At 38.6% G+C, this 16,969-nt stretch overlaps 2 protein-coding genes across 2 annotated transcripts in view; one reads left to right on the top strand and one right to left on the bottom strand.

Annotated features, from left to right (window-relative positions):
* LOC143030306 (uncharacterized) overlaps positions 1–16,969 on the top strand; it is a 93,574-nt gene that overhangs the window by 74,804 nt on the left and 1,801 nt on the right. The gene's annotated exons all lie outside the window — the stretch shown is intronic.
* LOC143031197 (uncharacterized) lies at positions 7,581–9,945 on the bottom strand. The gene has a single exon (XM_076194736.1). The coding sequence runs from the start codon at positions 9,824–9,826 to the stop codon at positions 8,690–8,692; it is 1,137 nt and encodes a 378-aa protein (XP_076050851.1). The 5' UTR covers positions 9,827–9,945; the 3' UTR covers positions 7,581–8,689.

Genomic DNA, 16,969 nt, shown 5'->3' with positions numbered 1-16,969 from the left:
TCTCAAAGAGATACGAATAAAACAGAGGACGGGCCCATGGATGACAAACGAAGTACTGGGTTTAATAAGAGATAGAGACAGATTTGTTGCTAGATTTAGGAAAAGTAGAAAACAGGAGGACTATGATGGCTTTCTGTACTATAGGAATCAGGTGAAATATTGGAAGGAAAAAGCCAAAGCTGATTATTGTACTAACATGGTGAACCAGAACAAACACGATCCAGGGAAGCTTTGGCAAACTCTGAAGACCCTACTAAGTATTTCAGCGGCTTTGACCCATCGTTTTTCGCTCATATTTCCGAAATAATCATTCACATCAGCATGGTATATTAGCACAGCCTAATTCACACCCTGCCATAATTTTTGACGTTATAGTGCATTCACAAGTGTATTTAATTACGGTGTTTACTCTTGATATTAAGTGTGTCGTAGCCGACACCCGTGAAGTAAATCGAACAAGTGAATTTGGGATACACGAGGTAGTTTGTGATGACGTCACGACTTCACCTGTTCGATTTACTTCACGGGTGTCGGCTACGACACACTTAATATCAAGAGTAAACGCCGTAATTAAATACACTTGTGAATGCACTATAACGTCAAAAATTATGGCAGGGTGTGAATTAGGCTGTGCTAATATATCATACTGATGTGAATGGTTATTTCGGAAATATGAGCGAAAAACGATGGGTCAAAGCCGCTGAAATACTTAGTAGAAGTTCACACAAAGCCTGGTAACAAAGCAGACAGGTCAGGACTCATGATAAACGGCGAGCTTAACTCTGACAGGAACACCGTAGCCAACCACTTCAACTCCTTTTTCAGAACCATAGCCACTAAACTGGTTTTAGAACAAATTACTCCACAGACACCAGCTTAATATACCTTTACGATCTAATAAAACAGGAATGCGACAGAGGTAAGTACACGGGTTTAGTTTTGTTGGATCTACAAAAGGCATTTGACACAGTGGACCATGATATTTTATTAAACAAACTTCAGGCATTAGGAGTGGCGAATATTGGCTGGTTCAAGTCCTACCTTACAGGTCGCAAACAATTTGTACAGGTAAATGGAGCCTACTCAGGTGAATGATAACTTGTGGTCTACCACAAGGTTCAATTATAGGACCGCTACTGTTCCTGGTCTATATTAACGACATGCCAGGTGCGGTGGACTATAAGTCACTGCTATATGCAGACGACTCCGCAATAATTGTCTCAGGTAGGGACCCAGTTGAAGTAGAGGAGGCACTGGGTGTTGAACTGTCATCAGTCCAGGACTGGCTCATAGATAACAGGCTGTCTTTACACCTCGGCAAAACGGAAAGTATTGTCTTCGCATCAAACCTCAACCTCAGGAAACGCAGCGATGTACAGGTCAGATGTGGGGTTAATGTCCTAGAGTCAAAACAAGAGGTAACCTATCTTGGAATACCCTTAGATCAGTCCCTCTCAGGGAATGCCATAACGGATAAGATTGTATCCAAGTGTTCACATAAAGTCAATTTTTTGTACAGAAAAGCCAGAAATTTGAATTTGGAAACAAAGAAGCTTCTGGTCTCGGCCTTGTTACAACATCACATTGATTAAGCTTGTAGCTCTTGGTACAGTAGTCTGAGCAGAAAAAAATCAGTCTCGGCTACAGGTTGCACAAAATAAGACAATTAGATTCATGCTAAATTTACCTCAACGTAGTCATATTGGTATAAAACAATTTAGCAAGGTAGGAATGTTACCTGTAAGATATCGTGTCCAGTAGCGAAACTAAACCATGTTTACAATGTCGTCCATGATTCTGCTCCCTCATATGTGAGCTGTAATTTTACGTTATCTGCTTAGATTCGAACCCGGAACAGTCAAGGGTTTTTTATTGTATCTCATGCAAGTCCCTTCACCAAAAACAGCTTTCACTTCACATGTGTTCAACCATGGAACTCGCTACCTGTGTCCATTAAGCAGTCAAATAGCAAGGTTACTTTCATGAAAAAAGTCAAGGGTTACTATGTGTCTCAGCTATGGACAGAGAACAGCCTTGATTTTATGTACTAGTAGCTCAGTGAGGGATACCTGACTCCATGAGTTATCCAAAATTGCGTTCACTCATAACTGTTCTGACCTCCAACACTTTTTTTGTCCTTCAGAAGTTTAGTTAAGTATAACAATGTTTGATGTTATAAATTTGTTTCCACGTTTGTTTAGCTAGTCATAGTATGGTATATGTCTCAGGTAGGGTCCGAAAACAGTTATGATCTGGCCATGACACGAGCCTGGTGAATCAGGGCACCAAGCAACGAGGTAATTGGATTTTTCCTCGATCACCTTGTTGTTTTACTCATACGAGTACTGGTCCCCTGTACCCTGCTTCTGGTGCTTCAGGTTATAATGTACTACTTCCCAGTGCTCATTCTAATTGCCCACTCCGTCCTGAGATACAGATAAAATTTTAGAATTGATTAATAGGTGACCCTAGCTGCAATGTAGCATTCACTATAACAACATGTTGATACAGCTGTAGAATAATGTAGTATATCATTAATGGTACTACCCTGATATGGTACTTACTCATACTATTTTGTTACCATTTAGCATTATTTTGTTGTTCCTTTTGCTTAATGCAATGTTCCTTATTGTGATGGTGCTCAATTTTTTGTCTCAATATCCTACGTGTTACGAACATCTTAGTAATATTAGCAAAACTATAACAATGTTTATTTGTCATATGTGTACTGACTGGTGTTATCCATGACTGTCTCTGGTCCCCTTAACCCACCTACGTATGTTGTCTGTGTAACTTTGTGTAGAATAACAATCTAAGGAGGATCACAATGGAAATAAGCGTACATGCTTTTTTTTGTGTTATCCTCGGCAATTTGCAATTATTATTTCGAACAATGTGCTCTTGTCATTATCTGCACCTCGTGTATATTGATTCTTTGCCAAATACATACATACATATAGCAAGGCTTTTTCCCCCTTACAAGGGGGGTAGCCAAAAAGAAAAAGGCATAAAATCATTCCCACCCATTCCATCCCTACACTCCACTCCCCTCCACCCTCCCTCTTATCTTAGCACCTCCTGGATGACGGGTCATCCCTGCACCTTGTCCACTGCCCTGGGTCAGAGGCAGTGTCGCAAGACACAGCACATCCACAGCAAGGCCGCTTCATTAAATCGATTACCCCCACTCTCCGCCCCCCCCCCATGCAGAAAAAGAGAGGACGGGGAGAAATCCTTTCTGGCTGCGTCAAATTTTGCTCACACATACTATCTCACCCCCCATCCCCCCGCCCATTCCACCTCATGCATCCATATACAACCATTCTCCATTCACCCCTGTCTTCTGTCCTCTCCCGTCCTTCCTCAACAGACATTTCCTTCTTCCCCAAAGCCCCCTTCACTCCATCCATCCATCTCATCATAGGACGTCCCCTCATGTTCACTCCCCCCACATCTGCCTTCCATACCTCTTTTACTAGTCTTTCTTCACTCATTCTTTCCATGTGTCCAAACCATCCTAATGCTCTTTCATCAACTCTGTCTCCCAACTCCCTTTCCATGCCCGTTCTCCTCCTCACCTCCTCATTTCTCACACTATCCAGCCTGGTAACCCCCATCATACTTCTCAGACACCTCATCTCAAACACATTCAAACTCCTTCTCTCTTCCTCTCTTATGTTCCATGTTTCTGCCCCATACAGTGCTGTTGGCACAATCACTCCTTCATACAGTCTCCTCTTAGCATCCATTCCCAAATGTCTATTCCTCATTACACTTTTTAATCCACCAAGGCATTCACTCATTTCTCTCAATCTACATTCTATCTCCACCTTTTCCTGCCACATTTGCACCCAAGTATCTAAAACTATCCACTTCCTCCAGTCGCTCTCCCTTAATGTTCACTTTCACCCCTTGTACATCTCATCACCTTACTTTTACCCACATTTATCTTTAGCTTTCTTCTTTCACACACTCTCCCGAACTCTGCCACTAACTTCCTCAATCCCTCCTCTGATCCTGCTACAAGCGCAGTGTCGTCCGCAAATAACAGCTGGCTCACCTCCCACTTTTCTCCATTTTCTTTAACCATCTCTCAACCGTGACCCACTACCCTTGCATTTACCTCTCGCACCATCCCATCCATGTAAAGATTGAACAGCCAGGGCGACATAACACATCCCTGACGAAGTTCCACCTTTACCTCGAACCACTCTCTCCATTTCTAATCCTAACACAAGCTCTACTACTCTCGTAAAAACTCTTGACAGCTCCTAGAAGCTTTCCTCCTATCCCGTATATCCGTAAAGCCTCCCACAGTGCCTTTCTGTCTACCCTGTCATAAGCCTTCTCCAGATCCATAAAAGCCCAAAAAACATCCTTCCCCTTTCCTATAGCTTTCTCACATATCTGTCTTACCACAAAAATATGATCTACACAACCTCTACCCGTCCTAAATCCACACTGTTCCTCACCAATTACTCCCCCTGTTCCTCTCCCAATCGTCTCAATCAAGATCCTCCTATAAGCCTTCCCAACTACACTTAACAAGCTAATTCCTCTGAAACTACTACATTCGCACTTGTCCCCTTTTCCCTTGTAAAGTGGAACTATACAGGCACTCCTCCAGTCCTCTGGCACTCTACCCTCTCTCCAGCAAACATTAAATAACCTCACCAGCCAGTCCACCATCACTGTACCTCCTTTCTTTAGACATTCTTCATGGCATCCATCCAGACCAGGTGCCTTACCTGCTTTCATCATCTTAACAGCTGCCTTCACTTCATCCTTCCTTATTTCTCCTCCATTTTCCTCATTCATCACTCTCATTTTACTAGCACTTCCCACTGCAGCGATCTTTCCCTCCCTATCCTCCTTCACATTTAGCAACTCCCTAAAATATTCTGCCCATCTTCCCCTTACTGCCTTCTCTTCCATTATCATCTCTCCATTTGCACCTTTTACCTTTTCTTCTCTGCTTGATTCGCCTCCTCTTCCTCTCTTAATTTCTTTCCAAAACATCTTTTTATTACTTTCAAAATTTTCTGTCATACCCTTTCCCGATTTCACATCTACTCTCCTCTCTGCAACCTTTACCTTTTTCTTTACGTCTCTTTTCTTTTCTTTGTACCTCTCATATGACTCCCTCGTCCTATTTTGTAACCAGTCTGTGAAAACTCGCTTCTTCTCTTCTACAACCTTCTTTGTTTCCTCATCCCACCATTCACTACCCTTCCTTCTATTTCCCCTTGTTCTTCGTGTTCCACACACCATCCTTGCACACTTTGCGACTCCCTCCTTGAAACATCCCCATTCCTCCTCCACTCCTAGCTCTACTCTATCCTTCACTCCCTCCCACTCCTCTCTCAGCTTCTTCTTGTACTTCTCCTTTAAAGAGTTCACTCTAAGCACTTCCCTACCTTTTGTCCTTTTCCTCTTTCTCCATCTATCCTCCACTCTCAACTTACCTTCCACCAAAAAGTGATCCGATATTCCCCCACTCTCTTCCCTTAGCACACGTGCATCCTTAACTCTTCCTATTATACTCCTATCCACCACTACATAGTCCATTAATGCTCTATCACCCTTCCCTCCACCACCCTCTCCCATGTGTACTTATGCTTGATTTTCTTCCGAAACACTGTATTTGCTATCATCAACTCCCTCTCTAGACACATCTCCACCATCAACTCTCCATTACGATTCTTTCCTGGAACTCCATATTTCCCAACCACTCCATCAATTGGTTCATTTCTTTCCCCAGCATTACGGTCTCCTAGTACTATTACATTAACGTTTCTCCCAAATCCCTCTATGCACTCATTTAAATATATCCAAAAAGCCTCCCTTTCTTCTACATTCTTCTCACTCCCAGGCCCATATGCACTTACAAAAACCCACATCTCTTTTCCCAGTTTCACCTTCATCCACATTATCCTTGAGGAAACCTCCTTCCACTCCACTACACCTTTACTTATCTCTTCACTTACTAGTATAGCCACCCCTTCTCCCCCTCGCCCTCTCTTCGCTCCTGATAATCTCCCAAACTTACACTCGCCCTTCCCTTTCAACTTAGTTTCACTCAAAGCTAACACATCCATCTTTCTTCTCACAAACATACTACCTATCTCTTCCCTTTTACTCCCATCTGTATCACATCCACACACATTAGAAGACCCAAACCTTAGGGTGCTGGTTGGAAAACTCCTAAACCCGCTTATGCCTTTATTTTTCTTTTAGGAATGTCCCCTGTGAAGCTACAGGGAGAAGGATGCCTGGTCCCAATCCCCGTCCCGTTTTTGTCGCCTCTTACGATCCAAGTGGAAATACCTGGTGGCAGTATTCTTTTGCCCCCACCACAGGGTAGGTAGGCGAAAAAAGGATATGAATATACAGAGAAATTGTACAGGACAGTAACAAGGCGTTGGGGGACAGCATAACGGTGGGACATTCATAGTATAAAAGCGTCTTCATTTCTTTTTGAACAGTTTTCCTCTATCACAGACAAAATAATGTGTGGCTCTGGTCTGTAGGGGCACCCCATATAGACCCTAAAGCAGCCCTGTGCAACCTGCGGCCTTGAAAGACTTTCATTGCACCCCTTTCACCTAAAAATAAATAAGCTATAGTGCAGCCCTCAGAAAGAGAATGTATTACCAACTAGAGCCCACCAAGTTTGACTAAATTCATATTCTTGTGTACCAATTTCACCATATTTTTTCTATTTCGTTCACTAAGGTACAGATTTTAATTATATTAAAACAGAAAATAACATATTACTTGATATTGATGAATTGGTCCCAAATGCAACATCAACCATTTCACTAGGGTAGCCTTTCATTTGCTAATAGTCAGGAAAATGTCTGTGTTTAATAATTCTTATGTTAATCATCCCAGTTAACCAATATTAAGCAATTGTTTATGTTTGTACAATATAATAATAAGTTACGATAGTCTTTCATTTGCTCACTTATAGTAAGGAAAATACATTTATTTCGGACAATTCTTATTTTTGTGATCCCAATTTAAATAAATTCAGTAACAAACTAATTATCTATCTTTATCAGTATAATCTCACATAATATGTCTTCGATCGTATCAAATAACATGAAATAGCAAGGTTACGTGGCCCTCCATATCAACAGTCGTGACTAGTGGCCCTTTGGTAAAAAAGGTTGCACACTCCTGCCCTAAAGTATCAACTGCATGCTACTTTGCCACAATAACATGCAGCCAATACGCCAGACGGGGTATTATTTATTATTATTATCATTGAGTGAGCAATCTATCATATCCTTGTAAACCCACTCGTGCCTTGTGATATCTATGTAGGTGTTATGGTATCAAAGAGGTTAATAACTTATGTATTTGAAATACTTCTCAAATTTGGCTTCCTATAAATAAAACAAATCATTAGGCATGTATTTTATTTCCACTGTTTTATTTCTTTTGTGCCAATCTTGTATTTCAAGAGTCTTTTGTGTAACAATGAAAGCTGACAATATATATATATATATATATATATATATATATATATATATATATATTTATATATATATATATATGCAAAAATATCACAAAACCGTGTGATCCAATGAATTGCGGATAACCACAAAGGAAGCTGCAAAAGAAACTAAATTCCCAAGAGCTTTTGGGATATTTCACATCTTTAGGGGAATACCTGAAGATGTCAAATATTATGAAAGTGCTTGGTAATTTGATTTTTTTCCAGTTTCCTTTGTGGTTATCAGCAATATACATACATATATATTGTATATATATATACATATATATATACACATATATATGTCCACACTAATGACTAATTACCTTTATTCAAATTTTCTAACTTTCCAAATAACTTTGAATATCCATAAGTCCACTACTAATTCTCAACTTTTTTAGTTGTAGCCTCTAACCCCTCATTTCATATCTCTTCTGTCTTTGGTATTGACCCACTCTTTATACACAATATCTAAATTTACTTTCCATACAACTGGAAGCTTTTCACTCTCATAAGCTTATTTGACACTCCCCTAAACAATTTATATATATATATATATATATATATATATATATATATATATACAGTATACATGTATATATATATATATATTCCACTGGACTAAGACCTTGTTCACAGTCTGCACTAAATGCTAAGTTCCTCCAATGTCCTTCTCTCCTGTGTGGATCCTCAGATGATGTGTGAGAGAATCCTTTCTGAAGCAAGCAGAATCACAATGGTCATACACTGGAAAGGCCTCTCCCCTGTGTGAGACTTCATATGCTTTATGAGAATCTTTTTTTGTGAAAGTAGAATCACACTGGAAAGAATTCTCTCAAGTGTGGGTTCTCATACGCTGTGTGAAAGATCCCTTGCATGAGAAAGCAGAATTGCACAGGTCACACTGGAAAGGCTTCTCTCCTGAGTGGGCCCTCATGTGCTGTGTAAAAGAATTCCTTCATGAGAAAGAAGAATCACAAAGGTCACACCGGAAAGGTTTCCCTACTGTGTGGATCATCATGTGATCTTTGAGATTTTGGAAAAAAAAAAGAAAAAAAAAACATACATGTATTGCACAGGCCACACTGGAATGGCTTCTTTCTTGAGTGAATCACACAGGCCGCACATGAATGGGTTTTCTCCTGTTTGGATTGTAACATGATCTCTGAGGTAATTCTTTTGAAAGCGTTATTGTACTATGTGAGTCTTCATATGCTGTGTGAGAGAAAATTTAAGTGAGAAAGCAGAATCACAAAAGTCACAATGGAAAAGTTGCTCTCCTGTGTGGGTTCTCATATGCCGTATGAGAGAGACATTTTTTGTGAAAACAGAATCACAAAGGTTACACTTGAAAGGCTTCTCTCCTGTGTGGGTTCTCTTATGCCGTATGAGAGAGACATTATTTGTGAAAGCAGAATCACAAAGGTTACACTGGAAAGGCTTCTCTCCTGTGTGGTTCATCATGTGATATTTGAAGCGATTCTTCTCTGAGAAAGCTGCATCACACAGGCCACATTGGAAAGGCTTCTCTCCTGTGTGGGTCCTCTTATGCACTGTGAGGGAAGACCTGTGTGAGAAAGCAGAATTACAAAAATCACACTGGAAGGGCTTCTCTCCTGTGTGGATCCTCATATGTTTTTTGAGACTACTCTTTTCTGAAAACGCAGAATCACACAGGTCACACTGGAAAGGCTTCTCTCCTGTGTGGGTCATCATATGCTGTGTGAGATTACTCTTTTGTGAGAAAGCAGAATTGCACAGATCACACTGGAAAGGCTTCTCTCCTGTGTGGGTCCTCATATGCTGTGTGAGATGACTCTTGTGTGAGAAAGTAGAATCACACAGACCACACTGGAAAGGCTTGTCTCCTGTGTGAGTTTTCATATGATTTTTGAGAGAGATCTCTTGTGAAAAAGCACAATCACACATGACACACTGGAAAGGCTTCTCTCCTGGATGGGTCCTCATATGCCTTGTGAGAGAGCCCTTTTGTGAAAAAGCTGAATCACAAAGGTCACACTGGAAAGGCTTCTCTCCTGTGTGGGTCCTCATATGCCGTGTTAGAGACTCTTTATGTGGGAAAGCAGAATCACAAAGAAGACACTTGAAAGGCTTCTCTCCTGTGTGGGTCCTCATATGCCGTGTTAGAGAGCCTTTTTGTGAGAAAGCAGAATCACAAAGGTCACACTGGAGAGGCTTCACTTCTGAATGGATCATCATGTGATCTTTGAGGTGTCTTTTGTGCCGTTTGAGATTACCTTTCTGTGAGAAAGTAGAATCACATAGATCATACTGGAAAGGCTTGTCTCCGGTATAAGCCATCATGTGATATCTAAGATGACTTGTGGTATAGCTATGCCGCAGATGTCACACCACATTCTCTTCATCATATGACACATATGGAATCTACAGATAGCTCTTCTAAAGACATGGTGATACTCACTCTCATCCTGGAAAAAAAAAATGTAATTATAAGATTGACATCTCTCTGAAATTGTGTAATACACTGTAATAGGATTGTGGATATTTCATACACAAATCATTTCATACTCAAGTCCCTTTGTACCAAAATAGACCCTTTGTACATCCCATCACCTAACATAAATGAGGTAGAAATACTAACATCTATGGTGCTATGACATTATAAAGGGTTACAAAGGCAGAGCATCCCAACAGGAGAGAATTGGTCCTTAACTAGGTCAGATGTGGGAAAAAAGTACATAGAGGAATAAAACAATGACAAATGATAAGCAAAAATAATAATACTGCTTTCTACTTTATTAGAAATATGCTGAAAATCACTGAATAGCCACATGCATACTCAACCCACCGCAACCAGAAGGACTCAAATTTTGCTCTAACTTTCTTCATCACATCACAAGATTTGGAGGTTTGGAATTGCCCAGCTGGCCACAGGAGTCATATTCAACAAAAGGTCATCACACTCCACGTTTGGGCTCACAAGACCTGAATCTATATATGACCTACTCTAAGAAGGTTTATTCAATTCATCTCACTCACCTGACTCAAATAAGTGATGTAAGTCACATTACAAAGGATTACAAAAGAGGGACATGCCAACTGGAGACCTTTTGGCCTATAACTAGGTCAGATGCAAGAAAGAAGAAGAAAAAAAGTAAGTGGTGTACCAGTGTTATTACTTTAGGAAAACATATTAAATTCATCTAAGAAATTGTAAAGGTACTTCCCATAGTTTTTGCCACTTTCATTAGAATACCTTGTCTAATAGGAAAAATACTGTGCGTCATTTTGACAAATGGAAATAAGCTCCACCACAAGGACTTGAAACTTCGCAGTAGCGACTGCTTATTCTGAAACAAAGGCAATAGCATCGAGCCACCCAGGCCGTACAAGACGGAACCACCTGATTCTCGACCTGGAAGTTCCCCGATGGTACTAGTGCAGCTCGGTCCCTATTCTAATTTCACCGAGTATCTATTATGGCTACCCATCCGACAAGTTGTAAAATCTGGCTTCCGCAAAATAGGGACTCATTAAATCAGGCTTCTACTGTAGTGCAGTTGTGGTCCAATCAGGAGACAACATATTATTTTGAGGAAAGTCTTGCTAGCTGACACACCTAGTCAAGATCAACTGGGGCAGACACAGATGACACAACATCAGAGGCCTGACCTACCCAAGCTGGAAGCGATCTGGACATATAGGTCATATGATCTGCATCCAATATCTATGTAAGATTTGATATGGAAAGGTATAACTTCTCATACTATAAATCAATGACTTGTAAATAATACAACATAGATTTGTGCAGCGAATATCAAGAAAGTTTTTACTTGCTAGAATATCATAATCAGTGCAGTGTGAATTCAAAGCAAACTCCATAAATTCTTGATTATCATACTGACAAAGACAAAATGGAGCCCCTTCCTCCTACAAAAATGTAAGAACAATGAAAGCATACAGGATACACACATTGATAAATAAGAAAATACTTGCCAGTCTCTCTCTCTCTCTTTTCTTACAATATTACCAACATTAATAATAATTTGCAATACTTATATTGGATTCAAAATACTTAATGATAAGAACTAGTTAATAACAGAGGTAAGAATTTCAGGTGTGGGACCTGACCAGTAGTTACCTAACCTACACTCTTGGTAAACATACAGATGTTTGTCTATCTACATATAAATATATATATATATTTATATATATATATATATATATATATATATATATGTATATATATGTATATATATATATATATATATATATATATATATATATATATATATATATATATATATATACATACATACATACAGATAGATTTCTAATACCTACTGGCGTCACTACTAGTTTGCAGTACTTATATACAGAGTTCGGAATACAATTATAAGAGCTTGCCGATGACACAGGGAAGTGCAGCCGTGAGAATGGTAAACATCATGACAAATACCCACACTTCCATTGCTCAGAAAGCCAAACACAATCATCAATGTGAAACGGGAATTGAAGTGTAGCAAATGCCAAATACGAACACACAACTCATGCATTAAGCTACCTTACCACTATATTATTGCACTTACGAATTCGAGGAGAAAGCACACTTGTTTGCCCTGTGCAAAGCACAGCCACGAAAACAAGCTCTACTAGTAGCTGAATGAGTGTTACTCTAGGCTTGTCGGTCTATGGCGTCAAATGTAAATACACATAACTGTTACTATAAAGTAATGTCGTAACACATTCGTAAAGATTCAACAAAAACCCCACTGTGTTGGATGAGAAGAAATGAAATAAATGAATTCCATATATTTCGATCACGGACTGTGATCCTCTTCAGTGGAATACAGAAAGGTAGAGCAAAAGGCATGTCTTATATACAATAAAAATAAGGGACAAGGGTAGGACTCAGGTAGCGTCTAGTGCTTTGCGGGGCAGGTCACCCGCCTTCACCAACGATGGTAACAATTTGTTGACTGCCCAGGTGGTAATGCAGTCAGGTGACCACTGCCCAGATGATATATTAAAATTTGGAGATTTGTTAATCAAGGAAAGTAAATACACATGATATAAGGGGGTAGGTGAAGGTTGTCTATTTTCTATATGTAGTTTCTATTTTCTTTTTCTAGTTTCTATTCTGTGTTATGGATATTAGATTTTCATATATTTATAATTCATATCTTAGAACTTATATCTCATTTTCTACATTTTCTATTATCCGCTTTCTATTTTGCATTTACACTTTCGTATATTTCTCTAACATGGAAATGCATAAATGCAAATGCAAAATATATATAGAAATATAAAATACAAAGAGAAATATACGAAAATATAAATGGAAAAATAGAAATCGGAAATAGAAAATGTAGAAAATTAGATATAAGATCTAAGATATAAATTATGAAATATAGATTATATGAAAATCTAATATCCATAACACACAATAGAAACTAGAAATAGGAAAATAGAAAATTTATACAGAAAATAGAAAACCTACACCTACGCCCTTATATTTTATCATGCGTGTTTACATTTGACGCCATAGACCGGCAAGCATAGAGTTACACTCTTTCAGCTATTTGTAGAGCTTGTTTTCGTAGCAAACAAGTGTGCTTTCTTCTCAAATTCGTAAGTGCAATCATATAGTGGTAAGATAGCTTAATGGATGAGTTGTGTGTTCACATTTGGCACTTGCTCCACTTCAATTCCCATTTCGCAATGTGTTTGGCTTTCTGAGCAATGGATGTGTGGGTATTTGTCAGGTAGGATCCCATTCCTGGACATTTCGGTCATAAGAGACCCGGACCAATTGTCCTTTACCGTGCATAGGAAGCCTACCCACACAGGGAATTACCTACACTTCTTTAGCCACCATCCGGATAATATTAAATCTAGTGTTGCATCGGGCCTATATCTCAGAGCCCTTAGGATTTGTAGTCCACAATTCTTGCAAATAGAATTTGACATCATTAATAAACAACTCTGTAACGTGGGTTATCCGGAATGTTTTTTAAAGAAAGCCCTAAATAAAGCCAAATCCAATTTTTATAAACCAAATAACTTCAGGGAGAAGTTTAAATGGGGTAACAATAACATCATTGTACCATTTAATGAATTTATCAACTCGGTCTCCAAACTTCTACCTAATAACCAAATCAAATTGATTTACAATTATCCAAACAGCATATTTAGAAAGGTAGTAAATGTACACCGGAGGGATGATGTGGACCAAAACTCCGGGGTATATAAATTGCCTTGTAAAGACTGTGATTATGTCTACTGGGGCCAAACTGGCAGGGATTTGTCCTCGAGATTAAAGGAACATAAAAACTCCATAAAATATGGACAAGTTAACTCTGCTGTGTTCCTTCATGCCAGCCAAAAAGACCATAGATTAGATTGGGATATTCCATCAATTATTTCTAAATAACACTGTAGCTATCGAAGGAAAATTGTAGAATCATCTCTAATAAAACATTATCCTAACTTTAATACTTCAAAAGGTCAGTGGCCCCTAGATTGTACTACGAAGTTAGCGGTCAACAAAATAATGTCAAGAGCGGTCGGACAAAACACCACCAACTGTCCTTCCTTGACCCAACCATTTCAAGGGCATGTAACCAGAGTCCCCCCACTTTCCCCATCCCCTTTTATGTACCCCTCACTTCCTCATATATACTTGTACCTTAACATCTTGTAAGCATTCTGCTGAAGAGGACTATAGATAGTAGTCGAAATATACAGTTTCCCTGTACCTCCGTAATTTTTTCTCCGATAGTGGGTTAATAGCGAACTAATAGTGAATTTGTCATGATGTTTACCATTCTCACGGCTGCACTTACCTGTGTCATCGGCAAGCTCTTATCATTGTATTCCGAACTCCATATATAAGTACCGCAAACTAGTAGTGACGCCAGTAGGTATTATATATATATATATATATATATATATATATATATATATATATATATATATATATATATATATATATGTATGTATGTAGATAGGCAAATGTCTGTATGTTTCCCAAGAGTTTAGGTTAGGTAAGTCTCACAGCTGCAATTCTTACCTCTGTTATTAGCTAGTTCTTATAATTAAGTATTTTGAATCCAATATAAGTATTGCAAATTGGTATTGTTGGTAATAATGTAAGAAAAGAGAGAGAGAGAGACTGGCAAGTATTTTCTTATTTATCAGTGTGTGTATCCTGTATGCTTTCATTGTTCTGACATTTTTATAGGAGGAAGGGGCTCCATTTTGTCTTTGTCAGTATGATAATCAAGAATTTATGGAGTTTGCTCTGAATTCACACTGCACTGATTATGATATTCTAGCAAGTAAAAACTTTCTTGATATTCGCTGCACAAATCTATGTTGTATTATTTACAAGTCATTGATTTATAGTATGAGAAGTTATACCTTTCCATATCAAATCTTACATAGATATTGGATGCAGATCATATGACCTATATGTCCAGATCACTTCCAGCTTGGGTATAGGTCAGGCCTCTGATTTTGTGTCATCTATGTCTGCCCCAGTTGACCTTGACTAGGTGTGTCAGCTAGCAAGACTTTCCTCAAAATTATATCTAGTCTTCTGATTGGCCCACAACTGTACTACAGTAGAAGCCTGATTTAATGAGTCCCTATTTTGCGGAAGCCAGATTTTACAACTTGTCGGATGGGTAGCCATAATAGATACTCGGTGAAATTAGAATAGAGACCAAGCTGCCCTAGTACCATCGGGAAACCTCCAGGTCGAGAATTAGGTGGTTCCTTTTGTACGGCCTGGGTGGCTTGATGCTATTGCCTTTGTTTCAGAATAAGCAGTCGCTACTGCAAAGGTTCGAGTCCTTGCGGTGGAGCTTATTTCCATTTGTCATAATGACACACGACACACACACACACACACACACACACACACACACACATATATATATATATATATATTAGTAAAGGGGGGAGCAGGTTCTCAGTAATACACGTGGAGTTAAAAACGACAGCATTGTTGTAGTTCAGTTTTTTCTTTGTATTCTCGATTTTTCTGATAAGAGATTTTCCATTAACTAGGGGAATTGAAACTAGGTCTCTATATTCCATTTGTTCTTATTTGACATCGACGTTTCGTCTTAAATAAGACATTATCAAGATATAACTGAAATAACAAAAATTACATGGTAACAGTAAAGGTACTAGACAATATCAAGATATAACTGAAATAAAAATTACATGTTAACAGTAAAGGTACTAGACAATATCAAGATATAACTGAAATAAAAAAAAAATTAAATGGTAACAGTAATAATAAAGGTGACAAATTTGTGAAAATAAATACGAAGACTTACATTTAAAGGGAAGAGAGAAAGAAGGGAGTGACAAGCCGGGGATGACCGATGTATATATACCTAAGATCAGGTCAGACAAGGGGGGGGGAAGGGACAGACAATAAGGATCTCAGAGGTCAAGGGATAAGGGGTGGGGGGTTGGGGGTGGGGGAGGGTTAGGCGGGTGAGGTCACCGAGGGTGGGGGAGGGTTAGGCGGGTGCGGTCACCGAGGGTGGGGGAGGAGGTGGAGGTGAAGGGAGAGAGGGAGGGGGGATTTTTATTTCTAAATAATGGGATAGAAGAGATTAGATTACTTTGGATGTTGATGACCGGAGTTTTGTCCTTAATGTGAAAGGCTTCGAGTAATTGTAGTCTCCTAGGGTCATTGCTCGATCCAATAATTTTGGTGTTGTTGAACAAATCATCCCTCCTGAGTGTAGTTATGTAAGTCTTCGTATTTATTTTCCACAAATTTGTCACCTTTATTATTACTGTTACCTTGTAATTTTTGTTATTTCAGTTATATCTTGATATTGTCTAGTACCTTTACTGTTACCATGTAATTTTAGTTATCTCAGTTATATCTTGATATTGTCTAGTACCTTTACTGTTACCATGTAATTTTTGTTATTTCAGTTATATCTTGATAATGTCTTGTTTAAGACGAAACATCAATGTCAAATAAGAACAAATGGAAGAATATAGAGACCTAGTTTCAATTCCCCCAGTTAATGGAAAATCTCTTATCAGGAAAATCGAGAATACGAAGAAAAATCTGAACAACTATAACAATGCTGTCTTTTTAACTCCACGTGTGTATATATATATATATATATATATATATACATATACATATATATACATATATATACACACATATATATACACACACACATATATGTATATATATATATAATATATATTCCCTATTAGATGAGGTGTTCTACTAAATGTGACAATAAAATATATGGGAAGTAACTTTACAATTTCTTAGATGATTTTTTTTTATGTTTTGCAAAAGTAATAACACAGGTACACCACTTACTTTTTTTTCTTCTTCTTTCTTGCATGTGACCTAGTTATAGGCCAAAAGGTCTCCAGTTGGCATGTCCCTCTTTTGTAATCCTTTGTAATGTGACTTACATCACTTATTTGAGT

The sequence above is a fragment of the Oratosquilla oratoria genome, chromosome 12 (genome assembly GCF_046742065.1).
Source record: "Oratosquilla oratoria isolate Oo_2021 chromosome 12, ASM4674206v1, whole genome shotgun sequence".
NCBI classification, from domain to species: domain Eukaryota; kingdom Metazoa; phylum Arthropoda; class Malacostraca; order Stomatopoda; family Squillidae; genus Oratosquilla; species Oratosquilla oratoria.
Note: the sequence above shows the minus strand (reverse complement) of the source record. Positions and strands in the feature narration are given on the sequence as shown.